Genomic DNA, 13,698 nt, shown 5'->3' with positions numbered 1-13,698 from the left:
ATGCCATTCATCCGCCACTATCACCTCATGTTTCAGCATGATAATGCACGGCCCCATGTCGCAAGGCCCTGTACACAATTCCTGGAAGCTGAAAATGTCCCAGTTCTTCCATGGCCTGCATACTCACCAGACATGTCACCCATTGTGCATGTTTGGGATACTCAGGATCAACGTGTTCCAGTTCCCGCCAATATCCAGCAACTTCGCACAACCATTGAAGAGGAGTGGGAGAACATTCCAAAGTCCAAAATCAACAGCCTGATCAACTCTATGCGAAGGAGATGTCGCGCTGCATGAGGCAAATAGTGGTCACACCAGATACTGACTGGTTTTCTGATCCACGCCCCTACCTTTTTTTAAAGTTACTGTATCTGTGACCAACCGATGCAGATCTGTATTCCCAGTCATGTGAAATCCATAGATTAGGGCCTAATTAATTTATTTCAATCGACTGATTTCCTTATATGAACTGTACCTCGGTAAAATCTTAGAAATTATTGCATGTTGCATTTATATTTTTGTTCAGTATATATTTCCATATTTCCAAGTCCAATTCTTGAAGATCAAGGGGTATTAAATGCATTGGAATGACTGAAAATCTGACAGACTTTTATTTTATTTTATGTAAAGATCTGTAGCAGAAAGCAATGTGTTGGAAGAAGCCTACATAACAAACCCATAAAGTAAAATGCGACATCCATTTATGGCCAGCCATGTAAACTGTCACGGTTTCGGCCGAGGCTGCCTCTCTTCCTTGTTCGGGCAGGCTTCGGCGTTCGTTGTCTCCGGAATTCTAGCTGCCATCGTTGCATGTTTCTATGTTCGTTTGCTTTTGTCTGTTTGTTGTGACACCTGTTATCGTTTAGGTTAATTAGCGTCCTATAAGTTACTCGTTGTGTTTGTCCAGTGTTGTGTGTGATTGCTTTATTGTCTGTCGTGCGTTACTGGACGTGTTTACATTATTCGCTCGGTTGAGCTATCTCTCCACTGTGTTGGAGCGCCCGTTTGTTTTGTCCGCCTACGTGCGGAGTTTCGCCTTCGGGGCAGTTTGTTCATTTTCCCTTGTGGAATTTCACTAAAGTCTTTTGGACTGTACTTCGGTGTCCTGCGCTTGATTCCACCACTACACCCATCTACAGCATCACTGACAAAATCCCACACCATCAAGAATGGAATCAGCAGGAGCCGCAGCAGCCCAGGCGACGCTGGAGGACAGGGTCCGAGAACAGAGTGACCAGATCCTGCAGATGGGGTCCGCACTGCAGGAGGTGATCACCACCATCCGAGGCTGGGGGACTCCTCCACCGCCATCCTCTCTGCCAGCACCATCGGCAAGTCAGCCCATTCCCGCTCCGGAAGCCAGAGGAGTTCGACTCTCGCTCCCGAGGGCCTACGATGGGACCGCGGCCGGGTGTCAGGGATTCCTTCTCCAGGTGGAGCTTTACCTGGCCACCGTGCACCCGGCGCCTTCGGGACATGAGAGCGTGTCCGCCCTGATCTCCTGCCTTTCCGGGAAGGCGTTGGAATGGGCCAACGCAGAGTGGAGGAGGATCGACGCGGACACCATCACCTACGACGAGTTCTCCCGCCGCTTCAGGGCGGTGTTCGACCATCCCCCGGAGGGGAAAGCGGCGGGGGAGCGTCTGGTCTTCCTCCGGCAGGGGAAGAGTAGTGCCCAGGAGTTCGCCTTAGAATTCCGTACTCTAGCGGCGGATGCAGGGTGGAATGAGCGGGCTCTCAGCGATCACTACAGATGTAGTCTACGCGAGGACGTCCGTAGGGAGCTGGCCTGTAGGGACACCAGCCTCTCGTTCGACCAGTTGGTCGACATGTCCATCAGGCTGGATAACCTGCTAGCTACCCGCGGACGTTCCGAGGGGGGTCCGTCCATTTCACCCTCCAGCGCCTCCGAGCCGTGCCCCATGGAGCTCGGGGGCGCTGGCGCTAGAGAGAGGAGGGGTCGGCTTACGAGGGGGTCCATCTCCTGCACCAACTGTGGTCGGGGAGGACACACCGCGGCTAGGTGCTGGGGATGGCCTCCTAGGGGAGAGGACGACAGGTCCCGCACTGGGGAGTCCTTCCAGGTGAGTAGGCGCCCCACTCACCCAGAGCTCTCTTTTGCACATTTCTGTATACCTGTGCGTTTCCCACAGGTAGCACCTCATTCCCAGCATAAGGCGCTGGTAGATTCAGGCGCGGCTGGGAATTTTGTTGATAAGAAGTTTTGTTTAGCCTTAGGGATCCCCCATCTCCCTGTTGATGTCCCTTACCCCATTCATGCCCTAGATAGCCGTCCGTTGGGTGCGGGCTTGATCAATCAATCAATCAATCAATTTTATTTTATATAGCCCTTCTTACATCAGCTAATATCTCGAAGTGCTGTACAGAAACCCAGCCTAAAACCCCAAACAGCTAGTAATGCAGGTGTAGAAGCACGGTGGCTAGGAAAAACTCCCTAGAAAGGCGAAAACCTAGGAAGAAACCTAGAGAGGAACCAGGCTATGAGGGGTGGCCAGTCCTCTTCTGGCTGTGCCGGGTGGAGATTATAACAGAACCATGCCAAGATGTTCAAAAATGTTCATAAGTGACAAGCATGGTCAAATAATAATCAGGAATAAATCTCAGTTGGCTTTTCATAGCCGATCATTAAGAGTTTGAAAACAGCAGGTCTGGGACAGGTAGGGGTTCCATAACCGCAGGCAGAACAGTTGAAACTGGAATAGCAGCAAGGCCAGGCGGACTGGGGACAGCAAGGAGTCACCACGGCCGGTAGTCCCGACGTATGGTCCTAGGGCTCAGGTCTCTCAGTTGGCTTTTCATAGCCGATCATTAAGAGTTGAAAACAGCAGGTCTGGGACAGGTAGGGGTTTCGTAGCCGCAGGCAGAACAGTTGAAACTGGAATAGCAGCAAGGCCAGGCGGACTGGGGACAGCAAGGTGTCATCATGCCCGGTAGTCCTGACGTATGGTCCTAGGGCTCAGGTTCTCAGAGAGAAAGAGAGAACGAGAGAATTAGAGAGAGCATACTTAAATTCACACAGGACACTGGATAAGACAGGAGAAGTACTCCAGGTATAACCAACTAACCCCAGCCCCCCGACACATAAACTACTGCAGCATAAATACTGGAGGCTGAGACAGGAGCGGTCCGGAGACACTGTGGCCCCATCCGAAGAAACCCCCGGACAGGGCCAAACAGGAAGGATATAACCCCACCCACTCCGCCAAAGCACAGCCCCCGCACCACTAGAGGGATATCCCCAACCACCAACTTACAATCCTGAGACAAGGCCGAGTATAGCCCACAGAGGTCTCCACCACAGCACAAACCAAGGGGGGGGCGCCAACCCAGACAGGAAGATCACGTCAGTAACTCAACCCACTCAAGTGACGCACCCCTCCCAGGGACGGCATGAAAGAGCACCAGCAAGCCAGTGACTCAGCCCCTGCAACAGGGTTAGAGGCAGAGAACCCCAGTGGAGAGGGGAACCGGCCTGGCAGAGACAGCAAGGGCTGTTCGTTGCTCCAGCCTTTCCGTTCACCTTCACACTCCTGGGCCAGACTACACTCAATCATATGACCTACTGAAGAGATAAGTCTTCAGTAAAGACTTAAAGGTTGAGACTGAGTCTGCGTCTCTCACATGGGTAGGCAGACTGTTCCATAAAAATGGAGATCTATAGGAGAAAGCCCTGCCTCCCGCTGTTTGCTTAGAAATTCTAGGGACAATTAGGAGGCCTGCGTCTTGTGACCGTAGCGTACGTATTGGTATGTACGGCAGGACCAACTCGGAAAGATAGGTAGGAGCAAGCCCATGTAACGCTTTATAGGTTAACAGTAAAACCTTGAAATCAGCCCTTGCCTTAACAGGAAGCCAGTGTAGGGAAGCTAGCACTGGAGTAATATGATCAAATTTCTTGGTTCTAGTCAGGATTCTAGCAGCCGTATTTAGCACTAACTGAAGTTTATTTAGTGCTTTATCCGGGTAGCCGGAAAATAGAGCATTGCAGTAGTCTAACCTAGAAGTAACAAATGCATGGATTAATTTTTCTGCATCATTTTTGGACAGAACATTTCTGATTTTTGCAATGTTACGTAGATGGAAAAAAGCTGTCCTTGAAACAGTCTTGATATGTTCGTCAAAAGAGAGATCAGGGTCAAGAGTAACGCCTAGGTCCTTCACAGTTTTATTTGAGACGACTTTACAACCATCAAGATGAATTGTCAGATTTAACAGAAGATCTCTTTGTTTCTTGGGACCTAGAACAAGCATCTCTGTTTTGTCCGAGTTTAAAAGTAAAAAGTTTTCAGCCATCCACTTTCTTATGTCTGAAACACAGGCTTCTAGCGAGGGCAATTTTGGGGCTTCACCATGCTTCATTGAAATGTACAGCTGTGTGTCATCCGCATAGCAGTGAAAGTTAACATTATGTTTTCGAATAACATCCCCAAGAGGTAAAATATATAGTGAAAACAATAGTGGTCCTAAAACGGAACCTTGAGGAACACCGAAATGTACAGTTGATTTGTCGGAGGACAGACCATTCACAGAGACAAACTGATATCTTTCCGACAGGTAGGATCTAAACCAGGCCAGAACTTGTCCGTGTAGACCAATTTGGGTTTCCAGTCTCTCCAAAAGAATGTGGTGATCGATGGTGTCAAAGGCAGCACTAAGGTCTAGTAGCACGAGGACAGATGCAGAGCCTCGGTCTGATGCCATTAAAAGGTCATTTACCACCTTCACAAGTGCAGTCTCAGTGCTATGATGGGGTCTAAAACCAGACTGAAGCATTTCGTATACATTGTTTGTCTTCAGAAAGGCAGTGAGTTGCTGCGCAACAGCTTTTTCTAAAATTTTTGAGAGGAATGGAAGATTCGATATAGGCCGATAGTTTTTTATATTTTCCGGGTCAAGGTTTGGCTTTTTCAAGAGAGGCTTTATCACTGCCACTTTTAGTGAGTTTGGTACACATCCGGTGGATAGAGAGCTGTTTATTATGTTCAACATAGGAGGGCCAAGCACAGGAAGCAGCTCCTTCAGCAGTTTAGTAGGAATAGGATCCAGTATGCAGCTTGAAGGTTTAGAGGCCATGATTATTTTCATCATTGTGTCAAGAGATATAGTACTAAAACACTTAAGTGTCTCTCCCGATCCCAGGCCCTCGCAGAGCTGTGCAGATCCAGGACAGCTAAGCCCTGGAGGAATACGCAGATTCAAAGAGGAGTCCGTAATTTGCTTTCTAATGGTCATGATCTTTTCCTCAAAGAAGTTCATGAATTTATCACTGCTGAAGTGAAAGCCATCCTCTCTTGGGGAATGCTGCTTTTTAGTTAGCTTTGCAACAGTATCAAAAAGAAATTTTGGATTGTTCTTATTTTCCTCGATTAAGTTGGAAAAGTAGGATGATCGAGCAGCAGTGAGGGCTCTTCGGTACTGCACGGTACTGTCTTTCCAAGCTAGTCGGAAGACTTCCAGTTTGGTGTGGCGCCATTTCCGTTCCAATTTCCTGGAAGCTTGCTTCAAAGCTCGGGTATTTTCTGTATACCAGGGAGCTAGTTTCTTATGACAAATGTTTTTCGTTTTTAGGGGTGCAACTGCATCTAGGGTATTGCGCAAGGTTAAATTGAGTTCCTCAGTTAAGTGGTTAACTGATTTTTGTCCTCTGACGTCCTTGGGTAGGCAGAAGGAGTCTGGAAGGGCATCAATGAATTTTTGTGTTGTCTGAGAATTTATAGCACGACTTTTGATGCTCCTTGGTTGGGGTCTGAGCAGATTATTTGTTGCGATTGCAAACGTAATAAAATGGTGGTCCGATAGTCCAGGATTTTGTGGAAAAACATTAAGATCTACAACATTTATTCCATGGGACAAAACTAGGTCCAGAGTATGACTGTGGCAGTGAGTAGGTCCAGAGACATGTTGGACAAAACCCACTGAGTCGATAATGGCTCCGAAAGACTTTTGGAGTGGGTCTGTGGACTTCTCCATGTGAATATTAAAATCACCAAAAATTAGAATATGATCTGCTATGACTACAAGGTCTGATAGGAATTCAGGAAACTCAGAGAGGAACGCTGTATATGGCCCAGGAGGCCTGTAAACAGTAGCTATAAAAAGTGATTGAGTAGGCTGCATAGATTTCATGACTAGAAGCTCAAAAGATGAAAACGCCATTTTTTTTTTTGTAAATTGAAATTTGCTATCGTAAATGTTAGCAACACCTCCGCCTTTGCGGGATGCACGGGGAATATGGTCACTAGTGTAACCAGGAGGTGAGGCCTCATTTAACACAGCAAATTCATCAGGCTTAAGCCATGTTTCAGTCAGGCCAATCACATCAAGATTATGATCAGTGATTAGTTCATTGACTATGACTGCCTTTGAAGTGAGGGATCTAACATTAAGTAACCCTATTTTGAGATGTGAGGTATCACAATCTCTTTCAATAATGGCAGGAATGGAGGAGGTCTTTATCCTAATAAGATTGCTAGGGTGAACACCGCCATGTTTAGTTTTGCCCAACCTAGGTCGAGGCACAGACACAGTCTCAATGGGTATGGCTGAGCTGACTACACTGACTGTGCTATTGGCAGACTCCACTAAGCTGGCAGGTTGGCTAAAAGCCTGCTGCCTGGCCTGCACCCTATTTCACTGTGGGGCTAGAGGAGTTAGAGCCCTATCTATGTTGGTAGATAAGAGGAGAGCACCCCTCCAGCTAGGATGGAGTCCATCACTCCTCAGCAGGTCAGGCTTGATCCTGTTTGTGGGTGAGTCCCAGAAAGAGGGCCAATTATCCACAAATGTTATCTTTTGGGAGGGGCAGAAAACAGTTTTCAACCAGCGATTAAGTGCTGAGACTCTGCTGTAGAGCTCGTCACTTCCCCTAACTGGGAGGGGGCCAGAGACAATTACTCGATGCCGACACATCTTTCTAGCTGATTTACACGCTGAAGCTATGTTGCACTTGGTGACCTCTGACTGTTTCATCCTAACATCGTTGGTGCCGACGTGGATAACAATATCTCTATACTCTCTACACTCGCCAGTTTTAGCTTTAGCCAGCACCATCTTTAGATTAGCCTTAACGTCGGTAGCCCTGCCCCCTGGTAAACAGTGTATGATCGCTGGGTGATTCGTTTTAAGTCTAATACTGCGGGTAATGGAGTCGCCAATGACTAGGGTTTTCAATTTGTCAGAGCTAATGGTGGGAGCCTTCGGAGTCTCAGACCCCGTAACGGGAGGAGTAGAGACAAGAGAAGACTCAGACTCAGACTCCGACTCGCTACATAATGGGGAAAACCGGTTGAAAGTTTCTGTCGGCTGAATGAGCGACACCGGTTGAGCATTCCAACAGTATTTCCCTCCAGAAGCCATGAGAAAGTTGTCCGGCTGCGGGGACTGTGCGGGGGGATTTATACTAACGTTACTGTCTGTACTTACTGGTGGCACAGACGCTGTTTCTTCCTTTCCTACACTGATATTGCCCTTGCCTAACGATTGCGTCTGAAGCTGGGCTTGTAGCACAGCTATTCTCGCCGTAAGGCGAGAATTCTCCTGTATATTATGAGTACAGCGACTGCAATTAGAAGACATCATGTTAATGTTACTACTTAGCTTCGGCTGTTGAAGATGTTGAAGATGTTGACGAATCATGTCCAGATAAAGCGTCCGGAGTGAAAAAGTTGAATAAGGGAAAAAAGTTGCGATGGAAAAAAGGAAAATAACGTAAAGTTGGCAGCTAAAACGCACAGGAAAATGACTCTTCTGTCTCGGGATAAACGTCCGGGGTGAAAAAGTTTAACGAAAAAAGATGAGTGAGGACAAAACTAAAAAGTTGGTAAATTTGTTGAACACAGAGATTGATTAAACGTTTATTAAAAGTAAAACGTGAATAGTTTGGCAGGTAGCCAAGTAGCAACAAACAGCACAGCAACAACAGCACGGAGACAATGCGGAAGCGAGACGGAAGTCACGTGAGAAGGCTGGAGGTAGGATTACACCCTAGATCAGCTCGATCAGGGAGGTCACTGCGCCACTTAGGATGTGTGCGCAGGGGGGTCATCAGGAGATGATTCAGCTATTTCTGATCGACTCGCCTGCGTATCCGGTGGTGCTGGGCATGCCCTGGTTGAGTACCCATAACCCATCTATTTCATGGCAGGAGAGGGCTCTGATGGAGTGGTCTGCCCAGTGTGTGGGTCGATGTTTGGGCGTTTCCGTAGGGGCTACCTCGGTGGAGAGTCCAAACCAGGTGCCCGCATTGCACGTTCCCCATGAGTATGGGGATTTGGCTATTGCGTTTAGTAAGTCGAGGGCGACCCAGTTGCCGCCCCATAGGCAGGGAGATTGTGCGATAGACCTCCAGGCAGGAGCTGCGCTCCCACGGAGCCATGTGTATCCTCTGTCTCAGGAGGAGAAGAAAGCTATGGAGACTTACATAGACGAATCTCTGAGACAAGGATACATACGGCCTTCCACTTCCCCTGCGTCCTCGAGTTTCTTTTTTGTGAAGAAAAAGGATGGTGGGTTACGCCCGTGCATCGACTACCGTGGTCTCAATCAGATCACGGTGAAGTACAGTTATCCACTCCCGCTGATTGCGACCATGACGGAGTCATTGCATGGGGCGCGTTTCTTCACTAAATTAGATCTCAGGAGCACGTACAACTTGGTGCGCATCAGGGAGGGCGATGAATGGAAGACAGCCTTTAGTACCACCTCGGGCCATTACGAGTATCTTGTCATGCCATACGGGTTGATGAACGCTCCGTCAGTTTTCCAATCATTCGTGGATGAGATCTTCAGGGACATGCAGGGGCAGGGGGTGGTTGTGTACATAGATGACATTCTCGTGTACTCGCCTACCCGAGTCGAGCATGTGGCCCTGGTGCGCAGAGTGTTGCGGAGGCTGGTGGAGCACGACCTGTATGTTAAGGCAGAGAAGTGTCTGTTTTTCCAGGAGTCGGTCTCCTTTTTGGGGTATCAGTTGTCTGCGTCAGGGGTGAAGATGGAGGTAGACCGGGTGTCAGCCGTGCGTAATTGGCAAACACCAACCACTGTGAAGGAGGTGCAGCAGTTTTTGGGGTTTGCGAATTACTACCGGAGGTTTATCCGGGGTTTTGGACAGGTGGCAGCTCCCATCACGTCTCTTTTGAAGGGGGGTCCGGTGCGTCTGCAGTGGTCTGCCGAGGCGGACAGGGCGTTTGGGAGGCTGAAGGACCTGTTTACCTCGGCCCCGGTGCTGGCGCATCCGGATCCCTCTTTGCCATTTCAGGTAGAGGTGGACGCGTCTGAGGCCGGTATAGGAGCCGTGCTTTCACAACGGTCAGGTGCGCCACCTAAACTCCGCCCCTGTGCTTTTTATTCTAAGAAGCTCAGTCCGGCGGAGCGAAACTATGACGTAGGGGACAGGGAGCTGTTAGCCGTGGTACAGGCCCTAAAGGTGTGGAGGCACTGGCTTGAGGGGGCTCAACACCCTTTCCTCATTTTGACGGACCACCGTAACCTGGAGTACATCCGGGCAGCGAGGAGGCTGAACCCTCGCCAGGTAAGATGGAATATGTTTTTGACCCGGTTTACATTTAAGATCACGTACATCCCTGGGTCACAGAACGGTAAGGCAGATGCGCTGTCTCGGCGGTATGACACGGAGGAGAGGTCCGTGGAGCCCACTCCCATACTGCCGGAGTCGTGTCTGGTGGCACCGGTAGTGTGGGAGGTCGATGCTGAGCTCGAGCGGGCGTTACGCACCGACCCTAGTCCACCGCAATGCCCAGAGGGTCGGAAGTATGTTCCGCTCGAGGTTCGGGATCGATTGATCTATTGGGCTCACACGTCACCCTCCTCTGGACACCCTGGTATCGGCCGGACAGTGCACTGTCTTAGTGCCAAGTACTGGTGGCCCACGTTGGCAAGGGATGTGAGGGTTTATGTTTCCTCCTGCTCGGTGTGCGCCCAGTGTAAGGCGCCTAGACATCTGCCTAGGGGTAAGATACTACCCCTGCCCGTTCCACAACGACCATGGTCTCACCTCTCGGTGGATTTCCTTACTGACCTTCCTCCTTCACAGGGAAATACCATTATACTGGTCGTTGTGGACCGGTTTTCTAAGGCCTGTCGTCTGCTCCCCATGCCGGGCCTTCCTACTGCCCTGCAAACTGCCGAAGCACTATTCACCCATGTGTTCCGGCACTACTGGGTACCCGAGGATATTGTGTCTGATCGAGGTCCCCAATTTACCTCCAGGGTTTGGAGAGCCTTTATGGAGCGGTTGGGGGTCTCAGTGAGCCTCACCTCGGGTTACCATCCGGAGAGTAATGGGCAGGTGGAACGCGTGAACCAGGATGTGGGTAGGTTTCTTAGAACATACTGCCAGGACCGGCCGGAGGAGTGGGCAAGGTACGTTCCCTGGGCCGAGATGGCCCAGAATTCCCTACGCCACTCCTCCACTAACCTAACCCCTTTTCAATGTGTGTTAGGTTACCAGCCGGTTCTGGCACCTTGGCAGCAGAGCCAGATCGAGGCTCCTGCGGTGGATGAGTGGGCGCGGCGCTCGGAGGAGACATGGAACGCTGCACACGTCCACCTGCAGCGGGCCCTCTGTCGTCATAAGGCGAGCGCCGATCTCCACCGCAGTGAGGGACCGGTGTACGCACCTGGTGATCGAGTCTGGCTCTCCACCAGAAACCTGCCCCTCCGCCTGCCCTGTCGGAAACTGGGTCGGCGGTTTGTAGGGCCATTTAAAGTCCTGAGAAGGTTGAACGAGGTGTGTTACAAGTTACAACTACCTGTTGAATATAAAAGTATTAACCCCTCGTTCCATGTGTCTCTTCTCAGGCCGGTGGTAGCTGGCCCACTCCTAGAAAGTGAGATCAGGGAGACTCCTCCGCCCCCATTGGACATCGAGGGGGCACCGGCGTACTCCGTGAGGTCCATCTTGGATTCGAAACGTCGGATGGGGGGTCTCCAATATCTAGTGGAGTGGGAGGGGTACGGTCCGGAGGAACGGTGCTGGGTGCCGAGGAGAGACATTTTGGACCCGTCTCTCCTGACGGAATTCCATCGTGGGCACCCGACGCACCCTGCTCCGCGTCCTCCTGGTCTTCCCCGAGGCCGGAGTCGGCGCACGTCTGGAGCCGCGCGTCAAGGGGGGGGTACTGTCACGGTTTCGGCCGAGGCTGCCTCTCTTCCTTGTTCGGGCAGGCTTCGGCGTTCGTTGTCTCCGGAATTCTAGCTGCCATCGTTGCATGTTTCTATGTTCATTTGCTTTTGTCTGTTTGTTGTGACACCTGTTATCGTTTAGGTTAATTAGCGTCCTATAAGTTACTCGTTGTGTTTGTCCAGTGTTGTGTGTGATTGCTTTATTGTCTGTCGTGCGTTACTGGACGTGTTTACATTATTCGCTCGGTTGAGCTATCTCTCCACTGTGTTGGAGCGTTTTACGCACCTGTGTTAGTGCGCCCGTTTGTTTTGTCCGCCTACGTGCGGAGTTTCGCCTTCGGGCCAGTTTGTTCATTTTCCCTTGTGGAATTTCACTAAAGTATTTTGGACTGTACTTCGGTGTCCTGCGCTTGATTCCACCACTACACCCACCTACAGCATCACTGACATAAACTCTAACATTGATTTAGCCTGCAATAGATGTCGTTCAATTGGTAATATTCATGTTTGTCTTCTTCTAATACCTCTTAGGGGGAAGTCATCTAAAAGTAACTGAAAGTAGTCCGATTACGTTACTGAGTTTGGGTAATCCAAAAGTTACGTTACTGATTACAATTTTGGACAGGTAACTAGTAAACGTAAAGGATTAGATTTAGAAAGTAACCTACCCAACCCTGCTTACATGGTTAATGAATGCTGCCTCAGTATTCCGACAAAGAGTGGGCCTGTGACTATATGACTATGTATGGTAATGTCATTAGTATTAAAATATCTCTTTCTGTCTCTCTCTCTATTTCCATCACTCTCTCTCTCTCCTCCTGCTCTTTTTCTCTTTCACAGTGGGATTCCTGGGAAGAAGTTAGGTGCCATTATCTTCACGGCGGAGGAGCTAAGTAACTGTAGGGTCAGTATCTGACAAGTCAGCTATTCCCCTCTGAGCCAGCGGCCACGAGAGTCAGCTAATGTTTCAGCCATTGTTGTGGAGAAGAGTGGCAGTAAAACCTTGAGGGATGATATGGATCCGTAATGTCTAAGCTCTTCTTCTGTATCGCTTTGCCATTCACATACTGTAGTTGACTCTCAGGAGGGTGAGGACCTCTTTTATCCCATCTCTCTTTATATTTTCAAAAATGGCTGACACTCCCTGGCTGTTCCCTCTTCTCTTAAATGTTTCACTTCGTTATTTGAACATTTCCCTTTGTAGTGCTCCCCTCAACACACACACACACACACACACACACACACACACACACACAAAGACACACATGCAATTATCCCCAACTCCCCTGTCAAAACCCTCCAGTATTAATTACATTCCTTCATTCCAACTCTGAGCATCTCATCCATTTGGTGACAAGTTTTAGATTTTTATTAGGATCCCCATTAGGCGACACCAATTGCAGCAGCTAGTCTTACTGGGTTCCGACACAAAACGAAAAATACAATACAGACTTCACAATTAATTGACATACATTAACGCGACGTCAGTACATACACACAACAAGTAGGTCACGTGGGGGAGAGGCATTGCTTTACATTTTAGTCATTTAGCAGACGATCTTATCCAGTGTGACTTACAGTTAGTGAGTGCATACATTTTCATACTGGCCCCCCGTGGGAATCAAACCCACAACCCTGGTGTTGCAAGCGCCACGCTCTACCAACTGAGCTACAGGGGCCTGTATACACCAGGTTTGCTGATCACTTGAGCATTATGAGATGGAGGGGAGTTTCATGCAATCATGGCTCTGTATAATATTGTACGTTTCCTTGAATTTGTTCTGAACCTGGGGGCTGTGGAAAAACAAACCTGGTGGCATGTCTGGTGGGGTAAGTGTGTGTATCAGTGCTGTGTGTAAGTTGGCTATGCAAACAATTTGGAATTATTCAATACATTGATGCTTATAAAAACAAGAAGTGATGGGGTCAGTCTTTCCTCAACTCTTAGCCAAGAGATTCGGGCGTGCATAGTATTGATATTAGCCCTCTTATTACAATGAAGAGCAAGACGTGCCGCTCTTTTCTAGGCCAGCTGCAGCTTAACTAGGTCTTTCTTTGCAGCACCTGACCATATCACTGGACAATAATCAAGATAATATACAACTAGAGCCTGCAGGACTTGCTTTGTGGATTGTGGTGTCAAAAAGCAGAGCATATCTTTATCACGGACAGACCTCTCCCCATCTTTACAACCATTGAATCTATATATTTTGACCATGACAGTTTACAATCTAAGGTAACACCAAGTAATTTAGTCTCCTCAACTTGCTCAAGAGCCTACTATTCATTACCAGATTCAGCTGAGGTCTAGAACTTAGGGAATGATTTGTACCAAATACAATGCTCTTAGTTTTACAGATGTTCAGGACCAGTTTATTACTGGCCACCCATTCCAAAACTGACTGCAACTCCTTGTTAAGGGTTTCAGTGACTTCATTAGCTGTGATTGCTGACCCGTATATGGTTGAATCATCAGCACAGATGGACACACAGGCTTTGTTTAATGCCAGTGGCAGGTCATTGGTAAAAATAGAA

The 13,698-nt window shown here is 48.9% G+C and overlaps 1 protein-coding gene across 2 annotated transcripts in view; it reads left to right on the top strand.

Annotated features, from left to right (window-relative positions):
* The window catches only part of LOC311147892 (copine-9-like), a gene marked incomplete at both ends in the record, with an annotated part of 113,317 nt that overhangs the window by 63,105 nt on the left and 36,514 nt on the right, over nt 1-13,698 (top strand). For both annotated transcript variants that reach the window (XM_084184722.1, XM_084184721.1), the window contains one exon: nt 12,004-12,067. In XM_084184722.1, coding sequence (XP_084040848.1) covers nt 12,004-12,067 — 64 coding nt within the window. The remainder of the gene's footprint in view (nt 1-12,003; nt 12,068-13,698) is intronic.

This window comes from Coregonus lavaretus (genome assembly GCF_964263955.1).
Source record: "Coregonus lavaretus genome assembly, chromosome: 20".
In the NCBI taxonomy this organism is placed as follows: domain Eukaryota; kingdom Metazoa; phylum Chordata; class Actinopteri; order Salmoniformes; family Salmonidae; genus Coregonus; species Coregonus lavaretus.
The sequence above is the reverse complement of the archived record's forward strand: the minus strand, read 5'-3'. Positions and strand labels throughout refer to the sequence as shown.